The sequence below is a fragment of the Dendrobates tinctorius genome, unplaced genomic scaffold (assembly GCF_039654945.1).
Source record: "Dendrobates tinctorius isolate UK_male_01 unplaced genomic scaffold, ASM3965494v1 ptg000147l, whole genome shotgun sequence".
Classification (NCBI taxonomy): domain Eukaryota; kingdom Metazoa; phylum Chordata; class Amphibia; order Anura; family Dendrobatidae; genus Dendrobates; species Dendrobates tinctorius.
In genome coordinates this window covers 10,526,557-10,541,457 of record NW_027361814.1, presented here as the reverse complement: position 1 = coordinate 10,541,457, position 14,901 = coordinate 10,526,557, and the positions used below count along the sequence as shown (strand labels likewise).

The following is a 14,901-nucleotide window of genomic DNA, read 5'->3' as shown; positions in this document are numbered from 1 at the left end:
GTGATTTTTAGCCAACACTGTCTCTGGCCTCCTTTACACCTCTGCAAAAAAAAAAAAACCTGATTCATCCATATGGATAAAAAAATAAATTACAAAGATTCTCCTATACTGGAACACAGACTGCACATGGATGCCATCAGTTTGCTGTATGTGTTATTCACAAATCCAACCACTTGTATTGGCCTTTGTCAACCGTGCTGCTAGAAAGACATGGATATGTGCATAGGACAATAGATTATCTGAACAGAAAAAAAAAAAGCGGATACCACGCATACTGGAAACAGACGTGTGAAGGAGGCCTCATGCTGCATATTTTCCTATACGCAAATCTCTGAAGAAAATCTGCCGTCAGTACATATTTCGATTTCCTACTGCATAGACTTCTATAGGCAGCAACAGTAAACTGATCTCAGTAAAGCTGAAACATTTACTTCACTGAAGGCAGATCGGAGCAGTAAAGTGTTGGCTAAGTGGAGGAACTTTTCCTTTAATTACAACTATTTCAAAAGTTTCTCATCTTCACTAGCACTGATATATTATAAGTTAATAAAAAATTAAGAAAATATTCTAAAAATGTTGATAGAAGAATAAAGTGTTTTGCATAGGAGGCAAAAACCAGAAAGGGAAGCTGACTGGAGTGATGACAAGACAAGTCCAAGGTAGACATTAAAACAAATCCAGGACTCAAACCAACTTAAAGTGTAATCGCCGGTTTAATTTTTATTTTGCAAATCAATAGTAAGAACATGAAGACGAGCAACTGTGCAATATATCTTATAAGAGAAATCTGATTCTTTCTCCTCCTGAACTGATCACTCTCAAATCATAAGTACAGGCCTTCCATTACTGAGATAGGAGATGACAGTTAGTGCTCTAAAATTCTATGGAGAGAGAGGAGCCAGACAGACCATGGTTAGTTCTCCATAGAAAGTTATGAGCACCAACTGTCATCCATCTCATTACAGGGACACTATCTATTTACTGAAGACAGATTTTACCTGTGAATTAAGAAAGAATGAATGAGGAGGAGGAGAAAGTAGGAGGTTTCTCTGATCAGATATATTGCAAAGTTTCTTATTTTCATGAGTATTAATTTATGAAAAATAAAAAAACGGTTACTCGTAACTTTTGAATCAAATTGAATCGATCCCAGAAAAAGCTTGATTTGTGGCTGATCACCTCCCCGGTAGCAATTCTGCCGACGTGGAGCAGAGCTTGATTTCTGTGCCTGGTTGCAACTGAGCCATTCAATTCCTTTACTACCTGGCAGCCCCCGATCGACCCTATTGACTATAATGGGGGTCCACCTGGCCTGTGTTATGGCATCTGACTTCGGACTAGTGGCATACTTCGTTTGTTTCATCAAGACGCTCCAAAAACCAGATGTGATCAGCACAGAGCCTCCTCCCGCCCACCGCCAATACGGTACCAGATCGGAGGAGACCGCTCTGAATGCACGATGATGAACGCGCGGACAGAGAAGAATCTCTCCGTGTTACACTCCTGACTGACCACGTCATAAATAACACTCAAATACCGGCTTTGTTAATAGAGCATGGGAACTATAATTTTCTAATTATTGTTGATGGAAACCTGCCAAACGCTAATAAAACACAAGTTAAGGACAAAAGACCTAAATGTGCAGCCAGAATGACCCCCGAGGCCGAATTTATAGATGGTTTCCATTCTTCCTGGAAGGGAAAGGTTTATTTCACTTGCAGGATGAAGACGAGGAGTATTTTTAGTCTCTAAATACAGGACTGTGCTTCCTATAATGAGCCAAGAGCCCGAGTGTAAATACCGAGTGCCAAGAATACAGGCTGCGCTCCCAAAGCCTAATTTAGCAGAACACGAGTCTCAGGCTTTATATCACACAGTAAAAACTTCAGTGCGCCAATGCCTCAAGTATAAACAGGGTACTAAATAGCTCCGAAACCCCTTATATAAAAACTACCTGGAATAAACTTCTTACATACAGGGCAGAATATCAAAGAAATAACATTTATAATGATACATCACAGGGAGGGCGAGCTCCGGACAGCTTGATTATGGAGAGATTGCTGGAGGCGGAGAAGCTACAGGGAAACACTACAAACACCGATATATCCATAACACCAGGGAAACCTGCCTAATATTGGGTTGATCACCCCCAACTGCCGCCAAACCAACCAACTCCAGAAGACCTGTAGTATCTGGCAGATTAATCCATAGATGTCACGCTGAGCAACTTCTGGAAAGTCAAGGGATCAGACATCCCCATAGATCAATGTTATCCAATCTCCAGTCCTCTCATGGCCACCCCAAAAGATCATGTTGTCGGGATTTTTTTTTTTTAGTATTGCAGAGGTGATGGAATCATCATCAAACATCAGAAATTTTCACAGTTCTCTCACCTGTGCAATATTAAGGAAATGTTGACAATGTCATCTCTGAGAACTAAAGTTGGGGCAACACTGCCATAGATGAGCGATCGAATTGTGAACTGGAGAACTTGGAGACCTTGAACTCGTTGGCGTGTTCCTCACACCATTCCTGCACAATTTTTGCAGTGTGGGAGGGACATTATACTGCTGAAAAAAAAAAAAAAAAGACACGACTACTCATGAATACCAGAAAGGCACGCACTTGGTCTGTACAATATTTAGGTAGGTTGTACATGTCAAAGAGACAACCACATGCATGTCAGGAACCATATTTACCAGCAGAACTCTGTGCAGTGCATCATTCCACATCCATCAACTTGTCTTTCCATTGTTAATTTGATGTCTGAAAGAGCCAAGACGGACTAGACTTCAGACCCCCAGGTTCATGAAAGAGTTGTGGATGCACATGGCTGACTCTAGTTCTCCTTTCTTGAACCATTATTGGTAGCCCTCAAGAACGGCTGTTTTGGGGATGCTCTGAACCAGTCATCCCAATTTGCACTTTTTCCTCAAGTCCTTACATTTGCACATTTGTCTTGCTTCCAGAAACACATCAACTTCGAGAACAGACTGTTCACTTGCTGCCGAATATATCCCATTCCAGCCATACATTATTGTCACCATATAATCAAAGTTATTCCCTCACCTTTCTGTTTCAGCGTATACATATTTTCTTAAACTTCACCCCTGAAAACTGCCTGGCCAATAGCCTTCACATTAGATAGCTGTTATACCGAGGGGGCCACTGTGGCTGGCACATCGATGACGTATTCTGGCTTTTAAACATTACTGTGTCTGCTCTATATCAATTGAATAGCACCCATAAGTCACAAAGTAAAAATTATGGGTGCTTTTTATGGCTTCATGTGTCCTACATGCCAATTAATACCCTAACACTTTTTACAACCCCATAAATATCATACTAAAGACAACGGTCTGAATATCATAATTTTTGGCTTTTCATACACAAGTTTTATTTTTTCTAACTTTGGAAGAGGTTAACAAAAATCCCCTCCTCACAAACATTACATGAACTTTGTATTAACCAATACAAGATTTTTATTAAGAATTTCCACCACAAGAAAAAAAATAAAATTTGGTCTTGTGTTTCCACACATTAGTTGTATGACATTAGGTTAAACACATGAGTAAGAAAAATTTCCAAGTTGTGCACTTTGTTCTCTGGGCTAGGATCCATAGGTGGATAAGAAAATGATGAATTTGAATGATCGAGTAAAAATGTATAGTTCCCTTCCAAGCTGGGGAAGAAAAAAAAAAAAACAGAAAAAAACACAACACTGACCAAATAAAAGGGACACTAGCCCTTCCTGCAATCATCTTCTGGTGCTTAAAGCAAAAATGCAGCTTTTTAATTCTTTGCTCTCTGCCTCATTTCAGTGCTATAAGCTCATCCCGCAATCCAAAACCTATAAGGCCTGTTTCACACTTCCGTTTTTGTGTCCGCCAAACGGATCCGTTTCCGTTTTTTTGACGGAAACTGATGCAAACGGATCCGTTTTTTTAAAAACGGATCCGTTTTTTTGACGGATCCGCGGTAACCGTAATGGAAGTCTATGGGACAAAAAAAACGGATCCTGCAAAAAATGGCGGATCCGTTTTTTTACGGAAAACAACGGATTTTGACGGATTTGAAAAAACGGAAGTGTGAAACAGGCCTTACCAATAGCGTAGCTACCGGGGGGGGGCAGAGGGGGCCATGGCACTGGGTCTCGCGACTGTAACTGTATCGGCGTGCACGGCGCGCTGATACAGTTACATTGTGCAGTGCGCTATGTGGCCCCTGAGCAGGCAGGGAGGCCCGTTGCCAGCACTGCCCCCCCCCCCCCCCCCCCCCGCCTGTCATCGCAGGGTCAGCTGTATCGGCATCCAGCCGGTACAGCTGACTGCATTGAATAGAGAAGGAGTGTTACACTCCTTCTCCCATCATTCCCCTCTCACAGACAGCGAGCGCGATGACATCATTGCCCTGCGCCCACTGTCAGGGAGATGAGCGGGAGAGCATGGAGCAGCGCAGGTCGCATGAGCCAGGAGGAAGAGAGGGGAGTATTGGATTTATTTTTTTTTATGGGGGTGCATTATATTACAGTCTGCCTAACGTTACAGTCTGCCGATAGTTGTGTGTGTGTGTGTGGGGGGGGGTGTGCTGCCTTACATTCTAGTCTGCCTATAGGGGTGTGTGCTGCCTTACATTCCAGTCTGCCTACAGGGGGGTGTGCTGTCTTACATTCCAGTCTGCCTATAGGGGGGTGTGCTGCCTAACATTACAGTCTGCCTATATGTGGGGGGGGGTGTGCTGCCTTACATTACAGTCTGCCTATATGTGGGGGGTGCTGCCTTATATTACAGTCTGCCTATAGGTGGGGGGGTGTGCTGACTTACATTACAGTCTGCCTATAGGTGGGGGGGGGGGTGCTGACTTACATTACAGTCTGCCTATAGGTGGGAGTGTGTGTGCTGCCTTACATTACAGTCTGCCTATAGGTGGGAGTGTGTGTGCTGCCTTACATTACAGTCTGCCTATAGGTGGGAGTGTGTGTGCTGCCTTACATTACAGTCTGCCTATAGGTGGGAGTGTGTGTGCTGACTTACATTACAGTCTGCCTATAGGTGGGAGTGTGTGTGCTGCCTTACATTACTGTCTGCCTATAGGGGGGGTGCAGCCTTACATTACAGTCAGCCTATAGGTGTGGGTGTGTGTGTGCTGCCTTACATTACTGTCCGCCTATAGGTGTGGGGGGTGCTGCCTTACATTACTGTCTGCCGCCTTATATTAAAGTCTGCCTATGTGGGGGCTGCCTTATATTAGAGTCTGCCTTGGGGTGCATTATATTAGTCTGTCTAGGGAGGGATTCATTGTATTACAGTCTGACTATGGAGGGGCTGCCTTATATTACAGTCTATGGGGGGCTGCCTTATACTATAGAATCTGCTTATGTGGACTGCCTTACATTACAGTCTGCTTATGGTGAGCTGCATTATACTATAGAGTCTGCTAATGGGGGGGGGCTGCATTATACTATATTGAGGACTATCTAGTGTAGTATACTATCTGGAGGCTATCTAGAGTGCCATCATACAGTGTGGAGATTACAGTTAGGGGGCCATCATACAGTGTTGGAGCCATCAAACAGTTTGGGGGATACTAAGGGGTCAGTATGTATACAGTGAGGGGGCATCATGCTGTGTATAGAGGATCTGTACAGGGGGAGGGGAGACTCGGGACATTATTAAATGTAAAGTGAGCACTTATTGTTATAGGGGAACTCAGGTTACTGTGACTGTCAAAGGGGCACACAGAGGGCATTACTACATTCTAGGGGACAAAATGTGGGCACTGTTTTCTTGGGGGTTGCTTTAGAATTTAAAGGACACACAGAACCACACAGCAGGTGCAGTAATAGGGACACATACCCCAACGCTAAGCCGCTGCTGCCGTATCAGCAGGATGAGGGGTTTGCGCAGGTTGGGGATACATGGTGATGGGGCTGGAATATGAGAAGTGAAACGTGTCTTTGTTGTATTCTCTGTAGCCGAGTCCTGGCTGGAGGAGTCGTCATGTCGGTCTGGGCCAGATGGAAAAGACGGGAAAAATAACGATTCCATCAGAAAGATTGTCAGCGGTAAGACACCAACTATAACTGTGCAGTAATCACTTATATGATGTGTAGGACTGGTATTTACCACTGACCATATTGCGGTAATATCCATGTTGGTCTTTATATAGAGATTATTCAGTAACGGCGCAGTCATCTCCTACATCCACTATTAGGGTGCGTCACCGAGTTATAAATCAAGGTTACCTGGTTAGTGGCCCACTCAGAAGTTTCGTCCCCCCGAACCAAAACCCTAGCTACGCCTCTGCCTATTACCCTCTAGAAGACAAGCTCCTTATGTTCATAGAATAGATGGAGCGTTGATATGAAGGCCAGGCATACCGTGAAGTTTTCCTGTGACTTGTAGTTCTCGTCTAGGTACACTCGAGCTCTGTTGTATTCTTTCATAGCATCACTTGACAGCAGATCTCTGAAAGCAGAAAAATAAAAAAAAATTACTGCAGTGGCAATGAACGCAGATATCGCTGGTCTGGAAAAAGTTACAATCGGTATTCACTGAATTTTTTTTTTTTTTTTTTAAAGAAAAAAACTAAGCGAAACCATGAGGTTTTTTTTTTTTGGTTTTTTTTAAACCCCCTAGACAGTACTGAAAGCCATGAAATAAAGGCCCCTAACTTTGGCATTAGAAGAGGGGGAAAAAAACTAAGAAAAACCCCACTTTTTGTTAACATGGGTCTTAGTTTTTTAATACTTTCCCAATTTTTTTTTCTGTGTCTAAAACTTATTGCAGATTGTACAGCATTTACTAATTGTCTGAGACACTACCACCATACAGCAGTAATAATGTGCCACAGTATCTGAATACAAATCCTACAAATCAGCTATAAAATGTAATTTTCTCTACGTACATTAAGAATGCAACACATGCTGCAGAGACATGAAACGAAAAGAATGATTACATTTTTGATACAGGCTTCTATGCTTGATTTGGGTGTAGAAGTTAATTTGGACCATCACCGCTAGAGGGCAGTGTTTACCAACTTTCATAGCACTGCCGATCCATGGAAATAGAACATATTTATTTGCTTGTTTAACATCACTGATGGAGCGAGGGTTTTCCTCAGCCATCAAGAAGCAAGCAGCTGAGATGTATTTGTTTTACAAACTGCACATTAATCTTGCATTGCTATCTAGCCATAGTTGAAGGCCAATTTTACAGAAAATCAAATCTGATCTACGATAACGTAAGCAAGGAAAGGAAGCTTAGATTATTTTTTTTTTACTTTTAAAACAACCAGGGGAACATTCCAGTTTGCAAAAATAAAGAAAAAGAAAAACAAAACCCCACCGTGCATTATGAGATGTGTGAGGACAGACGGTAACATGAGACAAAAGGCCACTTGATATTTGTTTGTAATAAAAAGTTCTTAAACTTTTAGACCCTAGAAGAGAGAGATTTAAAAACTTTGTGCAACTGAAAATTGGTTCCTTTTCACAGATCCAATCGACTTCCAGAGCTTCTTCCTCGTGTTGCTTAGTTTTTGTTGCGTTTCTTTCCCTGCATTTTTATCATCAGGGTACATTTGTCTCTTGTGCATGCTGACAAAGTTTAGTGCAGAAAACTTCAGGTTTTGGCACACAAAAAAAGCAGCAAAAATAGATACCTGCCGAAAATAGTGACATGCTGCATTCTGCAAAAACCAAGGTACTGCACAAAATACTGAGGACAAAAAAAAAAACAATGTGTTTGCATGAGATTTCTGAAATCGCAGACTTTGCTGGTACTGTATAAAGCAGCTGAAAATTTGCATAAAAAGATGTGTGATCATAGCCTAAAGCCACCTCTCTCATTCACTTCAACTGCTCCGCATTTAAGTAAACAGTGTGGACAGCAGTGTCAGCAGATCCTTCTTACATCAGCACCACAGGATCCCACCAAGGACAACATCTGCAAGGAGTTTGTATGTTCTCCCAGTGTTTGCGTGGGTTTCCTCCCACATTCCAAAGACATACTGATAGGGAATTTAGATTGTGAGCCCCATTGGGGACAGTGATGATAATGTGTGCAAACTGTAAAGCGCTGCGGAATATGTTAGCGCTATATAAAAATAAAGATTATTATTATTAATCTCCAATATTCAATCAAATAAACTGTGGGAAGCAGTGTGAGCAGCCTCTTACCTGAGCACAACTGATGTCTTCAGTGTTAGATCAGATAGACAGGGTGGACAGCAGTGTGAGCAGATCCTTCGTAACCTCAGCACCACTCGAATCTCCAATATTCAATCAAATAAGAAACTGTGGGCAGCAGTGTGAGTAGCCTATTCTTACCTCAGCACCACTCGAATCTCCAATATTCAATCAAATAAGAAACTGTGGGCAGCAGTGTGAGTAGCCTATTCTTACCTCAGCACTCCTGATATCTCCATTATTAGATCAGACAGACAGCAGTGTGAGCAGCCTCTTCTTACCTCAGCACCCCTGGTATCTCCAGTATTAGATCAGAAAGATAGGGTGGACAGCAGTGAGAGCAGCCTCTTCTTACCTCAGCACCTTTGATATCTCCAGTATTAGATCAGACAGACAGCAGTGTGAGCAGCCTCTTCTTACCTCTGCACCCCTGGTATCTCCAGTATTAGATCAGAAAGTTAGGGTGGACAGCAGTGTGAGCAGCCTCTTCTTACCTCAGCACCCCTAATATCTCCAGTAATAGATCAGACAGACAGCAGTGTGAGCAGCCTCTTCTTACCTCAGCACCCCTGGTATCTCCAGTATTAGATCAGAAAGATAGGGTGGACAGCAGTGTGAGCAGCCTCTTCTTACCTCAGCACCCCTAATATCTCCAGTATTAGATCAGACAGACAGCAGTGTCAGCAGCCTCTTCTTACCTCAGCACCCCTGGTATCTCCAGTATTAGATCAGAAAGATAGGGTGGACAGCAGTGTGAGCAGCCTCTTCTTACCTCAGCACCCCTGATATCTCCAGTATTAGATCACACAGACAGCAGTGTGAGCAGCTTCTTCTTACCTCAGCACCCCTGGTATCTTCATTATTAGATCAGACAGACAGCAGTGTGAGCAGCCTCTTACCTCAGCACCCCTGGTATCTCCAGTATTAGATCAAACAGGGTGGACAGCAGTGTGAGCAGCCTCTTACCTCAGCACCCCTGAGAGCACATCAAACACCTGAAGGGAAGGAGCTTCCTACTTCACAAGCTCACAAAATCCCATTCTATTTTTACATCCATGGACAGGTTTCTGTCAGCGAAACAAGATGGCAGCCATTTTTATGTATTATGGCGATCACCTTCCTAGTGTGTGATTTGCCATTTGGGAGGGGCCTTGAAGCTTCATTTCACACTTTACATTTTGACGTAGTTTTTGAATGTCATCTCTTCAAGAGAAAGAAGCGGACGGCCAGAGTCATCAGAAGCTTTGATGGATTTGATCAGTTTTGCAGGGCACTCAGATGCAGGACTTACACGCACTGCGCAGCAGCAAAAATGGTTTACAATTTTTAATGAATCCAGTTTAGAAAGTTGCTTAAAATTGCATTTAGGAATAAAATGAACAATAAAAAGAATATAACCTTCAAATCTATATACTTACTTGACCAACTTGTCGACATGAGCCATAGAAGCTTCATAGTTCTTCCCACCAACCTCTTGACAGTGCAAAGATACAAACTGAGGCTTCTGTGCGTGTACAGTCTGAAAACAAAGAAAATATACACGACCATGAGATTAAAAGGGAACAGTTTATGGATTTCATGCTTAAGCAGAGTTTAAAGCGGGATCACCATAGAAGACTTAATTCACTTCTTAAGTGCACATGGGGACGATGATCAAAAACTGTCTAATAGCAAAACTGGCTCACGACCGCCAATAGTGGTAAGGGTGACCCGACAACACCAATTGTAACGAAATAGCCACAATAAACCACGTGAATGCTTGTAAAGAATTTATTTTGCCGGCATTGTATAAATAACCAAATATACAAATGCAGATATATAGACATATTACAAGTATAAAAAAAAATACAGCACTCACCGTATCTATAAATAATTCAGTCCTTCATTTTATAATTTTGGACAGGCAAGGGACAGGCAGGGGGTGCAAAAAAGGAAAATGGAACCCCCCTGCCTGACGATTGCCTGCTCGAAATAATGAAATAAAGGACTGAATTTTTTAAAGAGATGGTGAGTGCCCCATTTCTTCATACTAGTAATATGGACTTAAATTACTAAGCTCGCTGAGCACCACCCTTTATCTTTTGCAAATAGTAATAGTTCAAAGCTGCAGGAATTTCTCTAAATAGGATGTGGCATGGTGCTGTAGACATTCTAATATATTGCATAAATATATATATTTTAGGGATTCATAAAACGGCACACAGTAACAGCAAATAAACAGTTCATTCAGCAGGCACAGACAGTGGAGAAAATAATTATTTGACACACGGCCGATTTTGCAAGTGTTCCCACCTATAAAGAATTGAGAGATCTGTGGCCGGCTAGGCCACTCCAGGACCTGAAATGCTTCTTATGGAGTTACTCCTTACTTGCCCTGGTTGTGTGTTTCAAGTCATTGTCATGCTAGAAGACCCAGCCACAACCCTTCTTCAATGCTCCTACTGCAGGAAGGATTTTTTTGGCCAAAATCTTGCGATACATGACTCCATCCATACGGCCTTCAATACCGCTTTGCAGAAACGTACGCCCAAAGTATGATATTTCTCCCACCAAGCTTCATAGTTGGGAAGTTGTTCTTAGGGTTGTTCTCATCCTTCTTCCCCCAAACATGGAGTGGAGTTGATACCAATAAGTTCCATTTTGGTCTCATCTGACCCCATGACCTTCTCACATGCATTCTCTAGATCAGGGTTTCCCAACTCCAGTCCTCAAGGCCCACCAACAGATCATGTTTTCAGGATTTCCTTTGTATTGCACAGGTGAAGCAATTATCACCTGAGCAATACTAAGGAAATCCTGAAAACATGATCTGTTGGTGTGCCTTGAGGACTGGAGTTGGGAAACCCTGCTCTAGATCATCCAGATGGTGACCGGTGAACGTCAAACGGCTTGGAAACGTGCTGGCGTCAGCAGGAGGACCCAGAGTGCCCTGCAGGATTTTAATCCATGACCGCGTAGTATGTTACTAATGGTACTGTTTGAGACTGTGGTCCCAGCTCTCTTCAGGTCATTGACCAGATCCTCCGGTGTAGTAAATCTGTGCTGATTACTAACCTTTCTCAAAATAATTCATACCCCATGAGGCAAGATCTTGCATGGAGCCGCAGACTGAGTGAGATTGACAGTCATATTGTGTTTATTCCATTTTCGAATAATTGTGGCCAAAGTTATTGCCTTCTCACCAAGCTGCTGCCTATAGTCCTGTAGCCCACCCTAGCCTTGTGAAGGTCTACAATTTTGTCCCTGGTGTCCTAAGATCTCAGCCATGGTGAAGAGGGTCAAGTGTGATTGAGTGTGAGGACAGGTGTCTTTTCATACAGAGTTTTTTACTATGTTACACTCATCATGCCCTCCGCATAGACAGTGTGCCCTAGCACTGGCTGGCTGAGGTTTGGTTGCCGTGGCAATGCATCTCATAGCTTCATCCTGCCCTCCCATTTCCTGATGCGTAGGAGGTGTGTGGTGACCGATGACCTGGGACGCTGAAGCCACCGCTTCCGGCCCACGACGGCCATGTACAGCGCTGTCACCCTGCCTGTCAGCTGTGATAGTCTCACAATACTATCACTGACATCTATGCCCCCTGGAAGAAGATGTGAAACGTGCGTCAGGGCCCTTGCCTAACCAAGTTGACACATTTTTAAAGGTATATTCCATAGCATATACTTTATGTACTTTTATGCATTTCATATATGATTGATTTTTTTTTAGATCTAATCCATTGTTGCACATGGACAGTACTAATTATTGACAGCATTTATTTACCTGCTAAGGCATTTACCTTGACACTCCATATGTGCAATATGGACTTGGTTTCACAAAAGTCATCTTGTATATTCTTGCACTTGTCACTTTGTGACCACATTAGTACAGCAGCAATATTTACTATAGAGTACCATTGAAGACACATTTTTCTACTGTATCTATAATATACCTCTAGTGATACATATATTGAATTACATTTTTTCTAATGGGCTACGTGCTCACTAGATTGCCTCTACCACGCAATACTACACTTGCCTTTATGCAAATAAAGTCCGTGGAGCCTCATTTAAGAGTCTCAAACACGGGACTTACCAGATCTTCCTCCAGGGAAGGACCCAGCCAACGAGTGGCTCCTTTCGGAAACCACCATTACTACCATATTAAGTTGCCCTTTAAGTCAATATCCAGCTCTTTACGAGTTTACAGATATGATAAGGAAAATACCGCCAGGTATCCATCCGCAGACAGCTGTTTCGGGGTGTTGCCCCTCATCAGTGTGGAGTAGGATTCTAGGTGGGAGCAATGCCTAGTAGACCAACATCACGAAACAATCACTGACCTCAGGGAGACCAGTCAAAGAAAATACTGCGGCAGCCGGCAAAGGCGCTCAATCACAGTGAAATCCTAGGTGCATTGCTCCCTGGGACATATGAATATGCAAATAAAGTCCGTGGAGCCTCATTTAAGAGTCTCAAACATGGGACTAGCCAGATCATTGCTCCCACCTAGCCAGAATCCTACTCCACACTGATGAGGGGCAATACCCCGAAACAGCTGTCTGTGGATGGATATCTGGCCTTGGTATTTCCCTTGTCATATCTGTAAACTCGTAAAGAGCTGGATATTGACTTAAAGGGCCACTTAATATGGTGGTAATGGTGGTTTCTGAAAGGAGACACTCCTTGGCTGGGTCCTTCCCTGGAGGAAGATCTGGCTAGTCCCGTGTTTGAGACTCTTAAATGAGGCTCCACGGACTTTATTTGCATATTCGTATTTCCCAGAGAGCAATGCACCTAGGATTTCACTGTGATTGAGCGCCTTTGCCGGCTGCCGCAGTGTTTTCTTTGACTGGTCTCCCTGAGGTCAGCGATTGCTTCGTAAACTTGCCTTTATACATACACCAGTGGTCAATACTTGTCTACATTCTAGTGTTGCTGTGTCTGGGTTGGGCTTCACGCTATACTTATTTTCCCTATTTTAGTATGTTTACTGCCTGTTTTAATAAGTATTGATTAATAAAACTGAATTTTTATTACTAGGAGTTTCCCATTTATTCATTTTTGTGTCTATTTTGTAAATGCCCAACATAAATATTGTTTGATCATATATAGGTATTACTAATAAGTATTTTATACAGGTAAGAAGTTCAAACAGGTGCAATTAATACAGGTAATGAGTGCAGAGTAGGAGGGCTTCTTAAAGAAAAACTAACTGGTCTGTGAGAGCCAGAACTCTTACTGATTGGTAGGTGATTAAATACTGATTTCATGCAATAAAATGCAGTTTATTTAAAAATCATACAATGTGATTCTGTTTTTTTATTTTTAGATTCTGTCTCTCACAGGTGAAGTGTACCTACGATAAAAATTACACACCTCTCCATTCTTTGTAGGTGGGAACATTTGCAAAATCGGAAGTGTATTAAATACTTATCTTTCCCACTTTCATCCAAACAGATGTACCAGAGCAAACTTTACACACAGTTAAGGGAAGGTCCTACCAGTCTCTGTATCACCTTCATCCCAAGCAGCTTCCAGCACCAAACAGAAGTGTTCAACTCCATGCACAGTTCACACTGAACAAGCTGCAGATTCTTCACGGTTCTCTACAGCTCCAACACACAGGCTGCTCAGCTTTCCTAGCTGACCCGTGCAGTCTCCTTTCAGAGAGACTCTGACATGTCTCTCTCCCAGGTACAGCTCACATTTTGGCTGGGCAATCACCAACTTCAACACACTACACTCTGCTCAAAATACCCAGCAAACTGAACTTCTAAGTAAATACATGCCCTTGTTCTTAGTCAAAGCTAGCCAGGTACATCTAATTATTAATTGCAGTGCTAGGATTTAGTCCAGGCTTTGCTACAATATAAATGGATGGGTGTGTGTTCTGACTAAAAACCATTGAGTTTAATGGTTCAAAATGCATGCACAGACTGGTCGTGGGTCTCCAAACCTGAGCGAAACGGCCTCGTAGAAATATATAAAGCTGCCATGCTCGGGTCAGGAGACCTTCGCTCAGACTGGTGTGTGACAGCCCCAGAGGGCATCACAGGTATGAGTGTTATCTGGGATAAAAATGGATAGCGCTCAAACATGAAAAACTGACTTGTGAATGAGATCTTAGGCTAAGCTGTACGTGCAGGATGATGTAGGAGAGGAATCCAAGATGGTAACCATTAGTCCATTATCAGTTGTCTATAGTCAGATAGTTGAGGTTTTCAGCACCGCTACAGTCTGTGTCCTACACAAGTTCTTGTTTCTGTGAAAGGCAGAAATCGCCTATGCCGTTGTCTCACACAAGACATTTGTTCTTTAAAGTTAAGACTAAGTAGTTTTACCCGTCAGCGCTAATGAAAATAAACTCTTTTTGTACCAAGACACCTACACACATTCCTAAGCCACAACTACTCTAGAAAAATGTGAGCGCGGAGCCCGTTTTCCTGGAATGTACAACAGCACAGTAATATTACTGTTATTATATCTGCAGGCTTCTCCCTCCACTGTAATTACAAACTAAATAACATTAACCTATTTTTCAGATCCTCGTTCAGAGGCCACGGCATCTTCCCCATTAGTCTATCGAGCTCATTGACAGATTAAAAATTAAAAGCAAAGCGCAGGGAAGACTTTCCACAATGGAAGCGAACATTAAAAATACATGGTGGCAGCACAATGTGGAGACCGATGTCTTAAAAATTCAAGCGCCAAGTATCTGAAAATCAAGAA

The 14,901-nt window shown here is 42.6% G+C and overlaps 1 protein-coding gene across 5 annotated transcripts in view; it reads right to left on the bottom strand.

Moving 5' to 3' along the window:
• The window catches only part of INPP5A (inositol polyphosphate-5-phosphatase A), a 485,401-nt gene that overhangs the window by 316,067 nt on the left and 154,433 nt on the right, over positions 1 to 14,901 (bottom strand). For 4 of the 5 annotated variants that reach the window (XM_073546401.1, XM_073546399.1, XM_073546404.1 and 1 more), the window contains exons 3-4: positions 9,607 to 9,707; positions 6,380 to 6,467 (exon numbers count right to left, since the gene is read on the bottom strand). The exons of the other annotated variant lie outside the window; for it this stretch is intronic. In XM_073546401.1, the coding sequence (XP_073402502.1) occupies positions 6,380 to 6,467; positions 9,607 to 9,707 (189 nt within the window). The remainder of the gene's footprint in view (positions 1 to 6,379; positions 6,468 to 9,606; positions 9,708 to 14,901) is intronic. 5 annotated transcript variants of the gene reach the window in all.